The sequence below is a fragment of the Crocuta crocuta genome, unplaced genomic scaffold (genome assembly GCF_008692635.1).
Source record: "Crocuta crocuta isolate KB4526 unplaced genomic scaffold, BGI_CrCroc_1.0 scaffold25, whole genome shotgun sequence".
Classification (NCBI taxonomy): Eukaryota; Metazoa; Chordata; class Mammalia; order Carnivora; family Hyaenidae; genus Crocuta; species Crocuta crocuta.
Genome location: NW_027532015.1, coordinates 18,297,974 through 18,319,758, shown reverse-complemented (window position 1 = coordinate 18,319,758; position 21,785 = coordinate 18,297,974). Strand labels below are relative to the sequence as shown.

Below are 21,785 nucleotides of genomic sequence, written 5' to 3'. Positions count from 1 at the left end.
CCCGAGAATCTGAAAAAAATCTACTAAAATAATTATGGGCTTTTTTCCAATATGCTCTCTATCTCATGCTCTGTCTTGTGACCTGGACAGGCAGCTTAGCTTCTTTGTGGGTAAAAGAACTGAACAAAACTGTGGAGACGAAAAGGGGCACGAGGAAGATGGACCCTCTAAAGGATGAGTCTCGAGCGGAGAAGCCCACTATGGCGTCTACACCACCTGAGGCCAAGCCCACCGGTTTACTGTGCTCTCCTTCCCGAACTAAGCAGCACACCTGCAAGCTATCTCAAATTTAGAACACACCAAATACATTTAATGTTAAATTTCTCATTGCTTTTCTTCCCAGATATTTCAAAGGTAGAAAGGCATACAGATTAACAAAATGGAAATACAGGGTATTTTAAAGCTATTGTAGATTAACAGAGAGTTAAATCTGAGGGCATAGTTCTTTTTTCATGTTTATTTATTTATTTAATTTTTGAGAGACAGAACGAGAGAGAGCGAGAGAGCGAGAGAGAGCGCGCGAGTGCGAGAGTGAGCACGAGTGGGGGAAGGACAAGGAGAGAGGGAGAGAAAAGAATCCAAAGCATGCGGGGCTCTCCACCTCACCAACTGTGAGTGGAAATCAAGAGTCAGATGCTCAACAACTGAGCCACTCAGGTGCCCCTGAGGCACGGTTCTTAAAAACAAAGTACAGAACCAAGCCACCCCCCAGCTCTCCAGCCTTTCTGATCCTCCCTGGCCCAGCTTCTTGACAAGCTGCCTGTCACCCACCAAATGGCCCATTAATTCTCCTTCTGCTCCAAAAGCAGCCGAGTGTTGTTAGCTATGTCATGAAGTTCACCTCCAGTTTGTACGGCAGTGATTTCTGAACTGTTTCTGATCCATCTGCCAAGACATTGCTGCTCAGACATTGCTAAGATGGATTGAAAATGGATTTCTGCTTTCTACACGGACATGGTATGAGTCTGTTCCTGAGTCTTCCCTCTTCTTCCCTTCTGAAGCCACAGAGAACGAGGAGGGGGGAGGGGGAGGAAACCCACAAAAGTTTTGTTTTCAGAGAAATGAGGACAACAAAAACTTCTCAAAAATATATTCATGNGGGATGAGCACTGGGTGTTATGTGGAAACTAACTTGACAATAAACTATTTGTAAAAAAAAAAAATAAAAAAAAAGATTAAAGAAAACATATATATTCATGTGGCCAAAAGCAACAGAAAAGAGCAGATCCTGAGTGGGAACCCATATGAAGGTGGTCCCTAGGGAGCCAGCGCTCCAAGATGTCGCCAGCAAGTACCCACTTCCGGAAAAGGACGATCACACCCCGAGTGGCGCTAGGAGCAGGGCTGAGAAGGAACTAGACGCCCTCCTGGGGGAGGAGGAAGGAGGAGACTGGGCCCTGCTCAGCCGCAGGCTGCTGACCTCTGAAAGTACTATCTTTCCCCAAGAGCAGGCAGACGCTTTCCACAAAGGAAGCTGGGTGTTGTGGGGCCAACAGAGTGATGGGGGGCCACCAGAACTGGAGGGGGAGAACTTGCCACGCAAGACGCGGTTTTGAGAAGCAGAGGGGGAAAGAAACGGTGCCCTGGGGCAAGACAGACAGCGATGAGCCCTTGAGCAGAGAGACTCGGGACCCCCTCTCCCTTTACAGGATCCCCCTTGGAAAACCAAACGCATTCCGTTGAATAACAGAAAAAGAACAGATATAACAACCGCACAAACCATAACAATTGTGGAAAAGAACAGCAAAACTCCCTTCGAAGAAAACACAACAGGAAAAAATGTTTCCACAGCATAGCTAGGGTGAAAATTATAGCCCAAGATAACTCAGTTGCAGGCCACTGTAATTTTAAAGTTAGATCCCAAAAGAACTTGTAGATGAAATGGCTAGATAACTGGCACTGGTGAAGTAGACACTTGAGGAACTCAGGAAAGAAAAAGGCAAATTCAAAACGCAAGATGAAGTGACAAGGAGCCGGAGAACGGACACACAGACCCTGTCACCACTACCTATTACAGCTGTAGCCACCTCACTCGCTGATGGTTTTGGTCTAGCTCCTGACTCAGGGTCACTCTAGACTTCTGCCTTAATTCTCCGTGATTTCAACATGTGCACTGATGATCTTCTGCCAACCCACCTCAGTGCTTTGCATGCCCCGCCCTGAAGACCTTGTCCCCCAATCTACCTTAGCCATACACTCCAAGGTCACATGGAACGCTGACTCACTACCAGTAACCGGACCGCTTCCGTAATCTCACCGTCACGCACACTACTTACAAACCACCACCTCCTGTACAATCTGCTCACTCCCGCTGGTGCTCTGGCTCTAACAGCAAGCCTCTAACCCACCAGGACCTTCCATCCTCGGGTCCTCCCGCTTTGCCAGTGTCCTCCCCACCCCCCCCGTGTCTTCACCCGCCTCCTGACCCAACTTAAACCCCATGGTCAGTCATCATATTCACTCTCTTGCATATATCCTCCTCCAGCGCCTCTCTCCATTTACCCCAACCATTTGACAAATCCGGAACTCTGGTAGAGCCCAACACCGTGCCTCCCCTATTATACAACTGTGCTGTGCAGCATTAAAGCAAACCTCTGTTAATGGACATTTTATCCTATGACCGTGTGTTTAAACATTGAGGAATATGGGGACCCTGAGTGGCTCAGTTGGTTAAGCATCAGACTTTGGCTCAGGTTGTGACCTTGTAGTTCATGGGTTTGAGCCCCGCATCAGGCTCTACACTGGTGCTGTGGAGCCTGCTTGGGATTCTCTCTCCCTTTTCTCTCTGGCCCTTCCCCACTTGAGTTCTCTCTCAAAATAAAGAAATAAACAAACAAAAAAAAATGTTGGGGAACTTAACATTTACACTGCCTCTATGCACAAATCCTTCTGAGTTCTATCGAAATCAAATAAAGTGTGATTGACCTTATGATAAAGTTCTCATGTCTATATAGTTTCCACACTCCATTCATTTAAACTCTCAAATGCTGTTCTCCCTGGAATAAAAGCCTGAGTCTTCACAGTGGCCTGCAAGGCATCACCCAATCCCACCCCAGCTTCTACTCCCTTCTGTGCTCTGTGCACATTGGCCTCCTCTCCTCTCCCCTAATACTCCAATCCTGCTCCCACCTCATGGCCCTTGTACTTGTTATGCCCTACTACAACATTCTTTCCCCAGATCCAGATCTAGCTAAGATAGTTAATGAAGGTGGCGAAACTAAACAGGAGACTTTTCATGTAGATGAAACTGTCTTATACTGGAAGAAGATGCCATCTGGACTTTCAGAGCTAGAGAGAAGTTGCTGCCTGGCTGCAAAGCTCCAAAGGACAGGCTGCCTCTCTTGTTAAAGGCTAATGCAGCTGGTGACTTTCACTTGAAGCCAGTGCTCATTTACCATTCCAAAAACCCCAGTGCTCTTAAGAATTATGCCAAATCTACTCTTTCTGTGCTCTACAGATAAACAACAAAACCTAGATGACAGCACATTTGTTTACAACACGGTTTACTGAATATTTTAAGCCCACCGTTGAGACCTACTGTTCAGAAAAAAGATTCTTCCGAAATATTACTGCTCATTGACAACGCTCCTGGTCACACAAGAGCTCCGATGGAGATGGACAATGAGGTTGATGTTATTTTCATGGCTGCTAACACAACATCCATCCTGCAGCCGGTGGATTAGGAGTCATTTCAACTTTCAAGTCTTCTTATTTAAGAAACATTTCATAAGGCTAGAGCTGCCACAGATAGCAATTCCTCTGATGGATCTGGCCAAAGTAAATTGAAAACCTCTAAAAGGATTCACCATTCTAGATGCCATTAAGAATGTGCTTCATGGGAAGAGGTCAAAACATCAGCATTCATAGGAATTTGGAAGAGGTCAATTCCAACTCTCATGGATGACTGTGAAAGATTCAAGACTTCAGGGGAGGAAGGAACTGCAGGTGTGGTGGAAGCAGCGGGAGAAGTAGAATTAGAAGTGGAGTCTGACGGTGGGACTGAGATGCCACCATCTCATGGTCAAACTCGAATGTAAAAGGAGTTGCTTCTTTTGGATGAACAAAGAAGGTGGTTTCTTGAGATGGAATCTACTCTGGTAAGATGAAGACAGTTGAAATGACACCAGAGGATCTAGAATATCACATACGCTTAATAGATAAACCGGCAGCAGGGTTGGAGACGACTGACTCCAATTTTTAAAGAAGTTCTACTGTGGGTAAAATGCTAGGAAACAGCCGTGCATGCTACAGAGACATCGTGCGTGAACGGGAGAGTCAACTGATGTAGTAAACTTCACAGTCATCTGATTTAAGAAATTGCCACATCCACCCCAACCTCCAGCCACCTCCACTGCTCAGTCAGCAGCCATCAACATTAAGGCAAGTCCCTCTACCGCCAAAAAGATTATGACTCCCTGAAGGCTCAGATGATGGTAAGTATGGTTAACAATAAAGCATTTTTTAGTTAAAGCGTGTACATTGCTTCTTCGGATATAATACTATTGCACATTTAACAGGCTATGGGTTAGTATAAATATAACTTGATATGCACTGGGAAACTGAAATTTAACTCTCCCCCAGTATCTCCATGGGCATGCCCGTAGTTAAAAGATACTAACTGGCATATCTTCTAGAGATTTTTGAACAAAGCAGGGCATACAGGTAATGCTATCCAACTAAAATCACTGGGGGTACTTGGGCCATCCTGCCCAGCTGTCCTCTCAAGCCCCAGTGGCACAACAGCCCTGTGTATTCACAAATACGCAGGCCTCGGTTGTATTTTTAGCTAAAAGCTTCCACAGTGCTATATACTAATAGTGCACAGTCTAGGAGGGAATCCTGCTGGTGTCTGTGGGCATTCTATCGGACTTTAAATGGGATAAAGACCAAACGGTCCCAGAGAAGTAGATGGCCATACTTAGTATCAGTAATACATTTCTGCAACAATGGTTTCTTCAAATAACCACCAAGATAATTACACTCCAACAAGAAGAAATAAATGTACCAAGGCTTACAGAACCCTATTTTGTAAAACTTTCAGGTTCTTCCAAATAAATTAAGAGGCAAATCAATTAATAACAGCTTTGAAAAAAAGTCTGGAAGAGTATAAAAGGCAATTACTCTTTGGGGTGTCTGGGCGGCTCAGTCGGTTAAGTGTCTGACTTCGGCTCAGGTCACAATCTCACGGTTTGTGAGTTCGAGCCGGGTGTTGGGCTCTGCGCTGACAGCTCAGAGCCTGGAGCCTGCTTCAGATTCTGTGTCTCCCTCTCTCTCTGCCCCTCCCCGGCTCACCCTCTGTCTCTCTCCTTCTCTCTCTAAAATAAACGTAAAAAAATTTTTTAAAGGCAATTACTCTTTAATGGAAAATATTGCTCAGTAACTGGTAGAAAAACAACAAAAAAGAGTCAAAGAGATGAGGACAAGAACTGTCAAAACTACTGCAGGAAACCAAAACTAAACCTAGCCTAGCATCTGCTGCAAGCCCCTACATCAACACTGAGCTAACTAAACATGCACACAGGCAGCGCCACAACGCATCCCTAACTTTACTTTTGACAAAAGAGAGGGTACTCTGTAATAAACAATTACTAGGCATATTGAATATATCTATGGTTAAAAAAAAACTGATATTAATTATAATGTTTTTAATAAGATGGGGTGTGGAAAGACACATAAGAATTTTTATCCTATAATAAGCATCACTTTTCTCTATATAGAACTCAGAAGGACTCCTGTGTGGAAGCAGCACAGATGGTAAGTTCTCCAACATTTAAACATATAATCTTAGGATAAAATGTCCATTAACACAGGTTTAGGTTAAATGAAGTGTGGCACACTCATATAATAGAAAATTATTCAGCCAAAATAGAAGACAAAAACGTAAGCAGCAAATAAAATAAGCACAGAGTTAAGACCTCATTTTCATTAAAAACAAAAATGAAAGAATCTAATTATGTGTAAATACTTCTGTAGCCATTAGATTCACGTTCAGTCATCAACAACACTCGTGTTCAGTCATGTAGGAAAAGCCACCAGAGAAAAGTTGTCACTCTCTGAAAATTCTCTGAAAATTACTGATAAGACATTAACTTCCATACCTACTTCTCTATTCTGTGTCAACATCTTAGGCACGAAGAAAACTACAACAATGAAATCAAAGCTACTAAAGTTTTTCTCCTCAAGGGGAAAAAATTAGAACCAAACATTTTCAGATGTATGATGTTAAAAGTAGGTATGTCAAATAGCAGTTTAGGAGAGAGACCAAGGGAAGGAAAGGGAAGGAGAGAGAGGAAGAAAACAAGGCTTCAACTCTATAAACTACCTTCCTATCCACCAATACCCACCAACAGATCACCCCAGGGGGGAAAAAAAAAAAGAAAGAAACATCCCCAATTCCTAGGAAAATACATAGTTACAGGAACTTTGTTAACTCCTCAGGACTGGAATTCTTATGTAAAGAAAAGTGTGGGGGTGCCTGGGTGGCTTAGTCGGTTAAGCATCCGACTTTCACTTAGGTCATGATCTCGCGGTTCGTGGGTTCGAGCCCCGCGTCGGGCTCTGTGCTGACTGCCAGCTCAGAGCCTGGAGCCTGTTTCAGTCTGTGACTCCCTCTCTCTCTGACCCTCCCCTGCTCACACTCTCTCTCTCTCTCTCTCTCCTAGAAATAAATAAAACATACAAAAAAAAAAGAAAGAAAGAAAAGTGTGCCCAGCCACCAAAAAAGAGAAGTTGAAGATACTAGCTTCCCTTCTGTGCGGTCATGTGTTAGATGCAAAAACAAGCGCTCCTCTCACTAGATTCTAATCAAAATAACTGTATTCCCTCTCAAAAGTTACCAAAGGATTCACACATTTATACAGACTTTATATTTTATCTCAAATCCTAAGAACCTTAAGAGGACAAGAGCCAAGCACTGATTGTTTTTAATAAATAAGGAAAGTACCCACACAGAATGAGAGCTAAGTACAACACAAAGCAAACCAGTAATATTTTTACAACTCTAAACAAGTCTGTGTTGAACTAATCTATAGGAGATAAATGAAAAAAAATGAAACTATGAAGATGCAACATAAACATTTCCAGTCACCTTCTCTTAACCTTCACAACGTGGGTTTAAGGTCACACTTTTTATACTCCCTAGAAGGTTCTGCTTTCCCAAACCTTTTGGAATGAACACACATGTACATAGGACGTTATTATTCATATTTAAGCAGAAAACTTCTGTACTCATAAATTCAACTGGGTATATTTTATGTCGCCAATAGATCTAATTGGCTCGCTTTCCATAGGCTAACTTTTAGACTCTCTTTCAGATTAGTCTTTTTTAAAGATACTCAAATGCTAGAATTCTCATTAGCCCAGGTGAAAATTTTATTTCAATGGCTATGTTTCATGGTCAGCTGCCAATATTTTCTACTCATCAATTTCCCTGAACTTATGCCTTAATTAATACAGACACGATTCACAACAGAATCCCTTGTGACTGCAACTCTCCCATCTTCTAACTCTTAGGAGTAATACGTAAGTCTTAGTGGAACTACAGCTAGTTTTGGGAAGACTATTTCAATTATGGCATTTTAAAAGTGTATGTAATGGATCTAGTTAGAAGAGCTTTCAAGATTCTTTAAAGTTTTGGTTAGAGTTATAGCCTATTAAAAGTCAAAAGAGACCATAAGCTAGCACACAGAAAAAATATATAAGAAAATCATGTCCTGGAAAGTAAAAGAGTTTGCTCAAGGTCACACTGGCATCAGGATCTGATTTCAGGAAATGTGCATGCACTCACATAGAGCTTACTCAATTAGAAACCTTTCCTATTGTCTCACTGATTTTCGGAACTCAGCGACATTCTGAAAAGTCTGATTCCAATCAGGCAATTGCAATGTAAGTCGCAATGAGACAGAACTATGGCTAGAATGGTTAAAAGTTAAGACTGAAAATGCCAAATGTTGGCAAGGATTTGGGGCAAAACAAATTCTGATACACTGGCTGGTGGGAGTATAAACTGGTACAAGTACTTTAGGTAACTACTATAGGTAAACACATACAAACACATACCCTGTAACTCAGCAACCCAACTCTTAAGGTACACACACGAGACAAAAGAACATGTAAGAATGTTCAGCAGTGTTCGTAATAGCAAAAAATAAAGAGAAACAAAAAGCCCAGACACTCCAAATGTCCATGAACGGTAGAAAGAATAGATTATGGTCTGTTTGAATATGGAATACTATATAATAATGAAAACAAATGACCTACAGCTACATGTAATACCATGGAGGAATTGCTTAAACAGAGTGGAAGAAAGAAGTCCAACACAAAACATAATACTTGACTCTATAAAGTCAAGAAACTGGAAATATTAAAAAAAAAAAAAAGGAAAGAAACTGGGACTATTAATCAGTGATGTTAGAGGTTATCTTCAGAGGGTATGGAGTGGGTAAAACATGAGAAGGGCTTCAGGGGGCTGGTAATGTTGTAGTTCTCGATATGTGTGGCACTGTTAACAGATAATTCATGGAGCTATACACTAATAATTGGCGTACTACTCTATGTATTATAGTTCTATTTTTTAAAGATTAAAAAATATTTAATTATATTTATTCAATATATTTATTCTGCTTCTTTCAAAAACATGAGTTATTTCTATGTGTTCTGGGTGTCTGAATACATTTGTCTATATAGTTTGCATTTGTGCAAGGATGAATGAAAATATCCTACTCAGACTTATATAATTGGCTCAAGCTATTTCAACCCACAAAGGCTTGTTTATCCTTGTACTCTGCATCACTGGTAGGACTTTGTTTCAAAAAAATATACAGACGATAAAGGGTACATGGGTGTATACCTCATTTCCAGATACTACTAATAAAAAAGTTACTTGTAAACATCGCAATCCAAAGCTTGAGAATTAAATCTAAGCACTTCTCTGATGCACAAGGATCTTCTAGACCTGGGAAAACAAATGGTTTTATTTACACGCCAACCCCAGTCTACTGGGAATGGTTGCCTGGAGCGCTGGGTTGAGAAAGACTGGATGCCACGGTAGGGCCATCGACAGAATAGCATCTATGCCACGGGCAAAGGATAGAGCAGCTGGGGCACAGACACCTTGCTGACTCTGTGACGGAGTCAACAGAACACTTTCTCTCATAGGATAAGAATATTTTCCTGATCAAGTTCACACTGGGATCCAAATAACTGTCCTCACTGCTTCCACCTCCACCCCCACCCCATTGTCTCACATATGATCTGTCAGTAAAATTCCACACTTAGGAAGATTTTCAAATAAACAGTTTCATTAAGACAAAAAAAAATATTTTCTTAATTATTTTAAACACTCCACAGAGAAATCACTAATAAAATTCTAGTTTGTTATATCTATTACTTATTCTTAAAATATTGTCATTTTAATATAAACCATTTCTAATATATTCTATGTTTAAGTATTTACAATATTTATATAGTTTGTTTAACATAAATTATATTATTGTAATATGGTTTAAACACTTTACTAGTAGAGCAAATTGATATGACTACAGACTATTTTGAACAAAAACTATCTTAAGGCAAAAAAAAAAAGCTTAAAAACATTTTGTTTCATCTATTCTACTCTTTGTGAAACAGACCTGTCAGAACATAACACTTGTTAAAAATAATTCTGATCTTAATATGTTATTCTTAGATCCCTCCAAGAATCAAAAAATTGTTTTGATTGCTATTTTCTTTTTTGTTATAAACTCACCTATACAAATTCATATTTTAAAAGTTTTCACGGATCTTAGCCAAAATGAATAAAGTAAACTTTCCTCACTGCACACAAGGGGATTACCCTTCTTCTTACAGCATCTTCTCTGGAGATTTCTTTTGCACAACTAGATAATGTGTACTGATACAAAGTTATAAGATGCAAATGCAGTGTAAAGAGAAACACCTAAATGTGATGCAAAGTACCACCTTACTCGATCACGGTATTATTAGCATTGCCAGATGGGAAAAAAATGAACTGAAATTTCACACTTCTACCTTTCACTTCCACATGATTTCTTCATAGTCCTTATCTGTGATGCGCACTCGATGGTAGGTTAGATCTTTAACAATAATTAACTCTACCTACTCTAAATTTTCCTTCATTCAGACACTGAATCTCAGAATTAGAAACAATACACAGTGATGATGGTTTTCGCTAAATTCAAGACCCGAAGTCTCAAATGAGTACCAAACCTGCCCAACAACCCTTTGTTACCTCTGTGGTATGTCAATCCTCTCAACTGTCAAAACTATAACTCACCACTTTCTCTTCTTCTGTAAACGTCCACAGCCTTCCATCCCATTCTCTGTCCAACACCTTTGCCTCCTATTTCACTTAAGAATAGCTCAGACAGGAACTCTCCCTTCTTTGCCCATCACACTTACCGCCCAGACCACACTCTGCCTGGACTCTACAGCGGACGAAAGACAAACTGGACACCGGTGATCCATCCCCCTCCCCTTCTTGCCTTCGGAGTCCTTTCTTTTCCAATTATACTCTCGCTGGATTCTCTCTTTTGTAGTGGAAAAATGCAACCATTTCTTTGACCCTCTTCCTACTTCCATGGTGGAATCTGCCAGTTGCCCACTAAGTCCTGAGTTTTCCCTTCCTAAACGGAACAGGCCCCAGTGTTAGTGAGCACACTGCAATCCAGGCTTCCTAGCCACTAGGATAGCCATGTGACTGTATCTAAACTCTGGTCAGTAACATAAGCAGAGGTGACTAGGATTCTACGAAGTCTCTTTACCTGGGAAAGGGTCAGTCCTTCTCCCTCCTCTGTTCCATCTACACTCAGAACATATATAGAGGACCATTCTTCTCAAAGTCACCAGTTTGCCTGACCAAATTCAGTGCTAAAATTTTTAGTCTTTCAGCATCATCAGACACAGATGATGCCTCTCTCAATCTTGAAACACTTGTTTGGATTTCTGGAAATCCACCATATCCTGATTTTCTTTTTACCTCACTGGTCACTCTGATTCTTTATACTTTCTCCCTGCCTTCCAGGCTTCTACATTTTTTAATGCTCCAGCTCTCCTCTCTTACTCCTTTGTGATTATTTTAGACCTATGGTTTCAAATACTATATGTACTCCAATGTCACTCTGATCTTCAAATTCATATATCTATACTAGATGTCTGACATCTCCCTGTAGATGTTTAAAAGACATCTCAAACTTGACTTGGCCAAAACAAAATCCTCCCCACTTCCTTAGTGTAGTCCTTCTCACCTCAGTATATCCTCACCACTACCCTCTTGGTTGCTTAACACAAAAGCCACAGAGTCACCCTGGACTCCCCTCTTTTCACGCTAATCCACCCACACTCATCAGCAAGTCTTGCTGACTCTGCCTCCAAAGAATATCCATCAGTTCTCTCTGTCCCTGCTGCCACCACCCTGGTACAAGCCAACACCTCCCTACGCAGACCCAGTGATGGCCATTGTGTCCCCACCTCCAATCCCCAAAAGTCTATTTTCTAAGCAGCAGCAGCCAAAGCAATCTTCTCAAAGTGCAGATAGGACTGTGTGTCTTCCTTCTTAGAATGAAACCTAAACTCCCTGGATGGCCTCGAAAGCTCTGGGTGGCCTGCTCAGTCTCGTCTCTGATTTCCTCTCTAGCCACTCGTGCCTCAAGTGCTGCGTTTCGGCCACACTGGACTTCTTCCTCTTTATTTTCTGAACACCGTAAGCTCTGGAATGCTCCAGGATTTTAATACCAGCTCACTGGCTCCAACTAAATGCTCTCTTCCTGCATCTTCTCACTACCAGTCCCTTCTCATTCTCACTCACTCAGGGGACCGTCTCAGCCAAGGAAGCTTCCCCGCCGTCACGTGCTCTCACAGCATGCTCATTTTCATCACAGGAAACCACAATGTTCATTAATGTTTTCTTAACCATCTGTTTCTCCTTAAACCCACATGAGAAAAAGGCCTTGTGGACCCTGCTTACTGCTGGATTCCCAAGGGCCTGGTACACGGACTAGCAAGCAGTAGATACTCAATAAATTATTTGCTGAATGAAGACAGAATATCATACTTAAAAGTCACTCTGTCCAAACCATTACTCCAGTGTTTAAACCTCTCAATAACAGACCTGGTGGGAAATCGATGCTGGTCACTCCTCCTGAGGGTGCTCATTCCATCCCTGAGTAACTAGGATTATTCAAAAGCCCAATTCCTTCTGGAGCTGAAGTCGGGCTACTGTTGCTTCTGTTCCTTTGTGAAGGCCTTCACGAACATGCAGAACACATTTCTTGTATTTTACACAAGACAGTGCTTCAATAACTGAAGGTGATGACTGTGGCTTCTCACGGCCAAATGGTCCAAGGCTACTTAGCCTTTCTCCACAAGGCAGGGCTGTGGGTCTTACCACCACCCTCCCCCACCCTCAAAGCTGCCCTGAATCGTAGTGCAGTCCCATACTTAGCCATCAATTATGCCAGGAGTACTTAACTCTGGCCCAATTTAACACTTCCCATCTAGCTGGATCAATTGATCTCTTTTTTCGGAATGTGACTTGATTTAAATGAACTCTCACCTCATTCCATTCAAGCTCACACATCATCTCCAATTCGTGTATCTTTCATAACACTAGGTGCTTACTGCCTCTATAATCTCAGAGCCTACAGTCATTCCTCTTAAAATTCCTAATGCATTTACCTTTCCCAGCACAGAAGACCTGCCCTGTCCTTTCGGGAAAGGTCTCCTGGCCTCCTTTCTTGCATAAAGGTCCTAACTTTTCCACACATGTAAATTAAAATGATAATCTCTCTTAATTTTCACACATTAGCCTGAGGCAAACTAGCACTATGTTTTTTTAATGTCATTTTTTTTTTTTGAGAGAGAGAGAGAGAAAGAGAGAGAGAAGAGAGAGAGGAGAGAGAGGAGAGAAGGAGAGAAAATCCCAAGTAGGCTCCATGCTTGGCTCAGAGCCTGACATGGGGCTTGATCTCACAACCATGAGATCATGACCTGAGCCAAAATCAAAAGTCAGATGTTTAACTGAATGAGCCACCCAGGTGCTCCAGACCAGCACTATTTCTAACAAAGAGAAAAATTCTTATTTTCTTTGGCCTTTATATTATACCACTATGCACACAAAAGCACTTTTTTAGAACCATCTGTAATCTACATTTATTCCTGTGGCTTCCAAACCATGCTGACATCTCACTGAAATTATTTGGGTAGAGTAGTAACTTCTGGGAAGTTAAAGATAAGAAAACATGGCTTGGTCATCTGAAAACATTCTTTATTTCCACAGTGTGTTAACACATTCTGGTAAAGACAGCAGAAAACTTTAAGTAAGCTAAAGAATATCACCTTATTAACACACTCCAAAAGAGAGTTCAGGTAATACCCAAAGGGCCAAAATACTGACCACCACAAGGTGACTAGAATAATCCTCAGATGTGATTAGCTATGATTCAGAAACAGAACGTAGAACAAAAAAACTATAGGCTCAAATCTGCTACAGTGATCTTTTAAAAAATGTATATATGAGCAATAATTTCCAATAAGATGCCACATGGGATTATTCTACTAGGACTGTCTTTGATAGGTGGATCACAGCTGTTTGTGGGATTCCTGAGTTATCTTCTAGATCTGCCTCAATGGATTAAAACATCCCCTGTTCAGTTACTCCCTGCTCCGTAAGAGCATGGTCCTTTAGACCATGTATTTCCCCTTTCCCTTATCCCTGCTTTACGTCAATGTAAACTCTTTGTGGTGCCCCCCAGTTCCAAACCTATGGGATTTAATCATAAAGACTCTTTAGGTGCGCCTGGGTGGCTTAGACAGTTAAGCGTCTGACTTTCGCTTAGGTCACGATCTCACGGTTCGTGGGTTCGGGCCCCGCGTCGGGCTCTGTGCTGACTGCCAGTTCGGAGCCTGGCGCCTGTTTCAGAGTCTGTGGCTCCCTCTCTCTCTGACCCTCCCCTGCTCACGCTGTCTCTCTCCTAGAAATAAATAAAACATTAAAAAAAAAAGTCTCTTTAGTCTTATCCAGAACCAGATAGTTTTAAAGAAAATATAAGTCTCTATCCTTTTTTTGTTTTTAATTTACTTTTATTTATTTTGAGAGAAACAGAGAATCCCAAGCAGGCTCCGCACTGTCAGCACACAGCCCGACACAGGGCTTGATCCCAGGACCCATGAGATTCTGATCTAAGCTGAAATCAAGAGTAGGACGGGGGCACCTGGGTGGCTCAGTCAGTTGGGCAGCCAACTTGAGCTCAGGTCATGATCTCATGGCTTGTGAGTTCAAGCCCCACGTCTGTTGTCAGCACAGAGCCTGCTTCAGATTCTGTCTCTGTCTCTCTCTGCCCCTCCCCCACTCACACTCTGTCTGTCTCTCAAAAATAAACATTAAAAGAAAAAAAAAAGTGGGGCACTTGGGTGGCTCTGTCGGTTAAGCATCTGACTTCAGCTCACGTCATGATATCACGATTCGCAGGTTCGAGCCCCACGTCGGGCTCTGTGCTGACAGAGGCTGGAGCCTGCTTCGGATTCTGTGTCTCCCTCTCTCTCTGACCCTCCCCTGCTCACACTGTCTCTCTCTCTCAGAAATAAATAAAACATTAAAAATAAATAAATAAATAAATAAATAAAAAGTAGGATACTTAACCGACTGAGCTACCCAGGCTCCCCAAGTAGCTATCCTTTTAAATCTTTATTTCATTAATGAAATAGTGTATTATGTGCCTGACACTCTACAGAAAAATGCAATTAAGTGTTATCTCTTCTAATATAATTATCTTTTGTATTCACTCTAAAGAATTCTGGCCTTTGTCTTTCCTTTTTTTTTTTTTTTTTAATTTTAAAAGTTCTAACCTTCTAAAATCTGCTCCTCCTCTCAGTCACTGGAGTTGTCCAGTTATGAACCCAATTTTAAGAACTAAAAACAGTGACATCAACTTAAATTTCTACTTACAGCATTGTGTGATCTTCTGGATGTTGGAAGAGATACGCTGGGCCAGGAGGGCAGGGTCACCACCAACACCCGGAGTGTAAGACATAGCTGATTTGCTTATTCACTAATTTCATCAGATGTCACCTAAGCAGTCACCTAAAAAACAGAAGTCACATAATTGTATTTTTGAAGCTATTGGCCTACAGTTTCCAAATTATCCATCTGGGAGGTTGATATATAGCGAAGGGACACACCAAATAGTAAACTCTCACAGCTATCAAAAATACTGGCCTTTACATGCACCCCGATGTTTACAGCAGCACTGTCAACAATAGGCAAAGTATGGAAGAAGCCCAAATGTCCATCAATGGATGAGTGGATAAAGATGTGGTATTTATATATACAAAGGAGTATTACTCGGCAATCAAAATAATGAAGTCTTGCCATTTGAAACTACGTGAATGGATCTAGAGGGTATTATGCCAAGCAAAATTAGAGAAAGACAAATAGCATGACTTCACCCATACGAGGACTTTAAGATACAAAACAGATGAACATAAGGCAAGGCAAGGAAAAATAACTTAAAAACAGGGAGGGGGACAAAACATAGGAGACTTAAATATGGAGAACAGAGGGTTGCTGGAGGGGTTGTAGGAGTGGGAATTGGCTGAATGGGTGAGGGGCATTAAGGAATCTACTCCTGAAATCACTGCTGCACTATATGCTAACTAACTTGGATGTAAATTAAAAAAAATACATCAAAAAATACTCGTCTTTAAAGGACACAGTCATTTTAAACAATTAAAATAAGGTTCAAATTTTACATTCCCTTTGAAAACTTTTAAGTAAGGGTTACCAAGTCCCGTTTGCATGTATATTTTTAACTGTTTATATATTTTCTCCTTAACTGCAAACAACTGTAACACGACTGACACACTATTTATCTTTCTTTCCCCAACATTTAAGACAACTCCCAACACAGAACAGTTATTTACATGTCTATTAAATGGTACACAGATTTCAGGGGGTCCCCAGAAATGTCACCGTATCTAGTTTAACACACACAGGAACAGCTTAGGAACATACGACTAACGGATCTCTAACTTTTATGGGAAAGGTCCACTTTGAGAGAGGCACAGCTGACCGGAGAGAAAAAAAGTAACTCCACGAAGCGCTCATCACACCTTCCCACAGAGCAAAGAGAAGGGCTCTCCTCCTCCCCAGCTGGCATCAGGACAGGAAGCAAAGCTGGGGCACCACCCCAGGAAGGAGGCAAGAGGGGGTTCCTTTCTTCCTCAGTCCACCCACCACACCTCTTGGGGTTTGGAAAACAGGATGAAAAGGGTGTCCCTGCGTACAGCACTGTGTCCAGCACAGGCTCTGAACAACGCCACAGCCATCTTTCCAGAGTGCATCGCAGGCTACCAAGTTGCAGGCAGGCACTGTGGGCAGCTCTCCATGGAGAGTCAGCTACATGCCCAGCATCAGATGAGGCACTAGGGAGTCGCAAGGCACAGAACAACAAAGGTAAAGAATCTGCTCAATTTAGGTGTGTCATTTAGGAGAGAGGATAAAGTAAAACAACAAGTGCAATGTAAGTCAGCAAAAGGTCATTTGTGAGGCCAAAGTGAGAGGCTGGGGAAAGGAAATTTCACTCCGGCTCTTCTCTAGAAAGAATTAATGAAACACAAACAGAAGATCTGAACACCTGGGCATGCCTGGTGTGGAGCATGCCGAAGGCAGAGACATGACGCCGGGGATGGGGAGACCCAGGACACACGCAAAGGGCAAATGCAGTGTGTCATTTCTCAAAGGGAGGGGTGGGTGCCAGTCAACCCCGGATCAGATGATTCATGGCGAGGACAAGTGGGAGACAGCACAGAAACAGAGGAATGACCCAACACGTACCGCCTCTCTGTGAAATGAAAAGCATTTCACATAGACTAATTTTCAAAATCTCCTCTCTAAAGTAGATAGTAGCAAATAAACCTGTTTTAACAATGAGCAAAATGCAGATTAAAGCAAAATAAAGATGAAGTAACTATAAACGTAATCAAACCCACCTACCACTTGGAAGTGGGGCTCAACCCCAGGGCTTCGGTTCCAAAGCTACCCATGATTGCTACCACACAAAACTAATGACCCAGAAGAGGGAGGGCCCTGGAAACTAGGCTTAGTTTGAATATATTGCAATAAGAAAGCACTGGGGATTTCTGGCAGAGGAGAAGAGGGCACGGGGAAATGTGTGTCTTTGTTCTTAGGGGCCGGTGCTGGCAGGAAGCACAACGGAAGAACTGTTGAGATAAGCAGATCAGTCCTGGCTCCACGTCTGAAACCGGGGCATCACGGACAGTGCCAGGCCACCCCGGAATTCCTGGGAGCTTTTAGATGTTCTTCATTCTCTTTCATTCATCCACAGGTCCAATTTATTTATTCTGGGCCCTTTGGATCTCACCAAGTCATTGAGACCCAAGTCACAACTCAGATGGTAGGTCTGCTTTGGCAGGGTGCCAGATACTCTGGACTTGGGCCTGCAGCCACCTAAACAGCTGGCGCCCAGAGAGGAAAAGACTAGATCTGAGGATTCAATGAAACCAACACTATCACAGGCATCCCACAAACCACCAATTAGATCTCTAAATTCTGCATCTTTTTTTTTTCCAGTAAGAGCGTGAGAGAGAATTCAAAACCACCTAATTCACCCATTTAAGCGTATAATCCCATCTACCCGAAACTAATGTGACACTGTATGTGAACCACATTGGAATTAAAATTTTTTAAAAAAGCAATCCTGCTAATGTTTTGTTTTTTTTTTAATTTTTTAATGTTTATTTATTTTTGAGAGAGACAGACAGAATGCAAGCAGGGGAGGGCAGAGAGAGAGGGAGACACAGAATCTGAAGTAGGATCCAGGCTCAGCTGTCAGCACAGAGCCCGGAGCCGGGCTCGAACTCACAAACTGAGATCTTGACTTGATCCAAAGTTGGACGCTCAACTGACAGAGCCACCCAGGCGCCCCCATCCTATTGTGGTGTTTTTAAAACATCCATAAACTTGTGTAGCCAACCTATCACTTTTAGAACATTTCATTACCCCCAAATAAAGCCCACACCTACTAGCAGTCACTTTCCATTTCTCTGCAACCTCTCCAGCTGTAGGCAAGCACTAATCTACTCTATGTCTTCATAGGTTCTTCTATTTTGTACATTTCCTATGAATAGAATCATATAATGAGTTCTCTCGACTGGCTTCTTTCTCTTGGCATGTTGCCAAGATCCATCCATATTTTGGCATGGATCAATACATCATTCCTTTTCACTGCCAAATAATATCCCACTGCACAGATAGGGGCAATTCTCTCCTGGCTCAATGACATCTTCCTTTTTCCTTTCCCTCTATCAACTACATCTCTAGAAGAACCGTCTCACGGCCAACACAAACATAATGAATGAGGAAACGTTCCTCACTGACTCTCTTTGGGAGGCTCCTCCCTAAACATACATAGTTTTATAGCATTCCCCTTAACCCTCAAAACTCATGTAAGCCTAACCGAAGCCTTCTCCATGTTTTTTTCAAGCCTCCCTTTTTTCCTCTTCAGAGAATCAACCAATTATTTACAAACACTACCAATTTTTCTCATCCCTTTACTCAAGCAACTAAATTCGTGAAAGTTCCTACAGGTGAGATAACTGGGCTCCACTCATCCAAGGAGCTGCTGCTGCTGCTGGATTGGCTGGAATTTCTTCAGAGAAAGGGCACAGTGGTTGTTAACTCAGTTCTGTGTTGAATGAAGAATGAAAAGAAATTTGCAAATGATGGAAGAGAGAGATACATAAAAATTCAAAAGATTAACCACGGCTAACTGGTATTCCCAAAGCACTGTGCTTAGGACTTTCACATTCATTTTCTCAGTTGATTCTTCCAACAAACCTCTGAGGTAGGTACACTTGTATTCTGAGTTTGCACATGAAGAAACTGAGGCACGTCAAGAGTAAGTAACTTGCTTAATCTAAGAGCTAAAATTTGAAACTACATCTTACAGCTCAGATTTCTAAAACACTAAACCATATTGCTTCAACGTGTAACAAAAATTCAGGGCAGGTGAGCCCACTCCATTAAAAAAAGCAAATTTACCACCTTTCTGCAGACTCTGCTCTTAGGATGAGGAAACTGACCTGGGATGACTATAGGAGTAGATCAAACACATTGATAGCTCAGTCCTTTTCTACCTTATTCTGCTAATAATGCTTTCTAAGAGACAACAATGGTTAGCCCTTCTGATGATGAAATATGAGAAATAAAGGAGCCAAATGACTTTACTGAAAAAGCATATATACAGACAGATGGACTATAATTATGGCTAACTATAAACTGACATCAAAAGCTTCTGATCATTGCACTTGGCCTAGAATCAACCAAGTTATTCTGATAGCTGCCGTCTACTTCAGTCTCTGGCACCTGGCTGCAGTTAGCAAGCACTAAAGCACTCCTAGTGAGTATTTTTGCAAGCTCATTCAGAATTCCTAGTTTTATTGCTCAGAATAACAATAGCTCATGATCTATACCTGTTCTATCGAGTATTCAAGTATAACATGTGAGGCTAGTAGCCAGTATGGCCACGCAGCATAAAGTTCTATTGAACAGTGATCATGGAGACATCTCAACAGTTATTTTTCTATGAAAATATGTAAACACTATAACAGGCAAGAAGGAAAGAGATGATCAAAGTGCAATACTCATGATGAGGATATTCTCAAGACTTTCTGGAGAGCACAAATAAAAGTACAAAGGGAACTGTGAAATTTTAATTGTCAAACACTCCCCCCAGATACCACTGGACATACTGCAGAATCCAAGATTCTCATTAAGCACAAATCTCATGGTCTACAAATCGAACACAGAGCAACAGAAATAGTTTCACTTTTTAAAGTGTGAGTACATGCCTAAAACACTGGACTTCCCTCTACCCCAGGCTCCAAAATCTAAGCTCCCAGAGGGGCAAAGGTGTATCTTCTTTGCGCGGTACTCGATGCTCACTACCTGGTTATGTAAGAGGTGCTGATAAATATTTGTAGACTGAGTAAATAAATGTACCTATTTCCTAAAAGAACACACCTAGTTTGAGGATAAATACTACCAATTCTAAGATATTAAATTCCAGTGTGATACTAAATGTACCAGACTTATTACTGCCATAGGGCCTTTGCTGAGTGCCATTTTCTATCCCTAGAAGGCTCTTCCCATGATCTCCACATGACTGACTCCTTTACTCCAGCAAGGTCTCCTCGCATGCTAGAGAAGTCTTTGGTGACTCCTCGGATCTGAAGTGAGAAGTCACCACTCCTGCCACTCTCTGTTGATCTAACTTCCTTTATTGTAGTGCCAATCCACATTTAAAATGATCTAGTTAGTATGTTGTTTATTACCTAGCCTACTTTGGCGATAGACAACCTTGTCACCTTGTGGAATTCACAGTAACAGGTGCATAGATGTCCCACGAACATGAAGCCGATCACTCTATGGACGGGAGCTTTCTCTATCTAAACCAAATTAACCCAATACTTTTAGCTCAGCATCTCCACCCGTTACACTGTTATACCATCTGGTTTTACTCGTAATACCAAGGACTACTTTTCACCCTACCCATGCACTAAACTTCCAAATTAAATGGCATCATAGCAAACTTTACTGCATCTACATACTGCAGATGTTTTATGTAATTGATTTTTCCAGCCTGCCCTCCCCCAGCACTGAGCTAAAGTTTGGTATCCTAACCAAAACGAGATAGAACTGTTTTATCGGGAGAAGCAGAAACCAAAATTAGATATAACTGTGTGACTGGGAGCAGCACAAGTAAAAAGCTTAAGAAAAATGATGCAGGGGCGCCTGGGTGGCTCAGTCGGTTAAGCGTCCAACTTCGGCTCAGGTCATGATCTCACAGTTTGTGGGTTCGAGCCCCAAGTCGGGCTCTGTGCTGACAGCTAGCTCAGAGCCTGGAGCCTGTTTCAGATTCTGTGTCTCCCTGTCTCTCTGACCCTCCTCTGTTCGTGCTGTCCCTCTCTCTCTCTCTGTCTCTCTCTCAGAAATAAAAACAAAAACAAAAACAAAAAAAAATTAAAAAAAAGAAAAATGATGCAAACATGAATGGGCTGCAATGGTATTATATTAACTTCTACAGGAAGTTTGAAACTAGAGCATAATTCGTAATTAGTCACAGTCTGAGACAAACTTCTCGAGGTGGCCTGCAAAGCAGAGGGCGTCCACATCACAAGACGCTGAACACCTGCTACATGTCTCCGCCCCGGTGAGGCTGAAGCCGCCCCCAGAAGAAACGTCCACCTGCACCATTACTCAACAGCACAGCATTCCGTAATCATTTTCTTCCCGAGTCTGTTCAAGTTTTAAATTACATATAGTTATAGTCAAAATACACTGATCTGAATTAAACAAAATATGTACAGAAGAGCCAGGCAAATACAAGAAACTTGAGAGGAAAAAAAAATACAGCATTTGACCAGAAAGGTAATGTTATTTTTCCTTTGTGTCTGAATTTTTAAAAAGCGAACCACCTAAAAAACAAAAAGCGGGGTTCTGGGGAGGGCCTGGAAGCATTTTTACAGGTCTTCGTGTAAACCAATTAATGACGTGTACCAAGACGACCAAAGAAAAGTTAGCTTGTCTCCAAGCCAAGCAAAACCAACTGCAATGTGCCCCCGAATAAAGGTATATGGTTGCTTTCCCGCGGCCATGTATCTTCAGTTCCTCTGTATTCGGGAAGAGAACTCTCAGGCGTGTCTTCTGCCTCGGTAGTTGCAAAGAGGAAGAGGTCACTCGGAGTCCTGCTCAT

At 41.9% G+C, this 21,785-nt stretch overlaps 1 protein-coding gene across 1 annotated transcript in view; it reads right to left on the bottom strand.

Annotated features, from left to right (window-relative positions):
- Positions 1–21,785, bottom strand: part of STX7 (syntaxin 7) — a 46,943-nt gene that overhangs the window by 24,843 nt on the left and 315 nt on the right. Inside the window, exon 2 of the mRNA XM_077775959.1 lies at positions 14,960–15,094. Within this exon, the coding sequence (XP_077632085.1) occupies positions 14,960–15,044 (85 nt within the window). The 5' untranslated portion in view covers positions 15,045–15,094. The remainder of the gene's footprint in view (positions 1–14,959; positions 15,095–21,785) is intronic.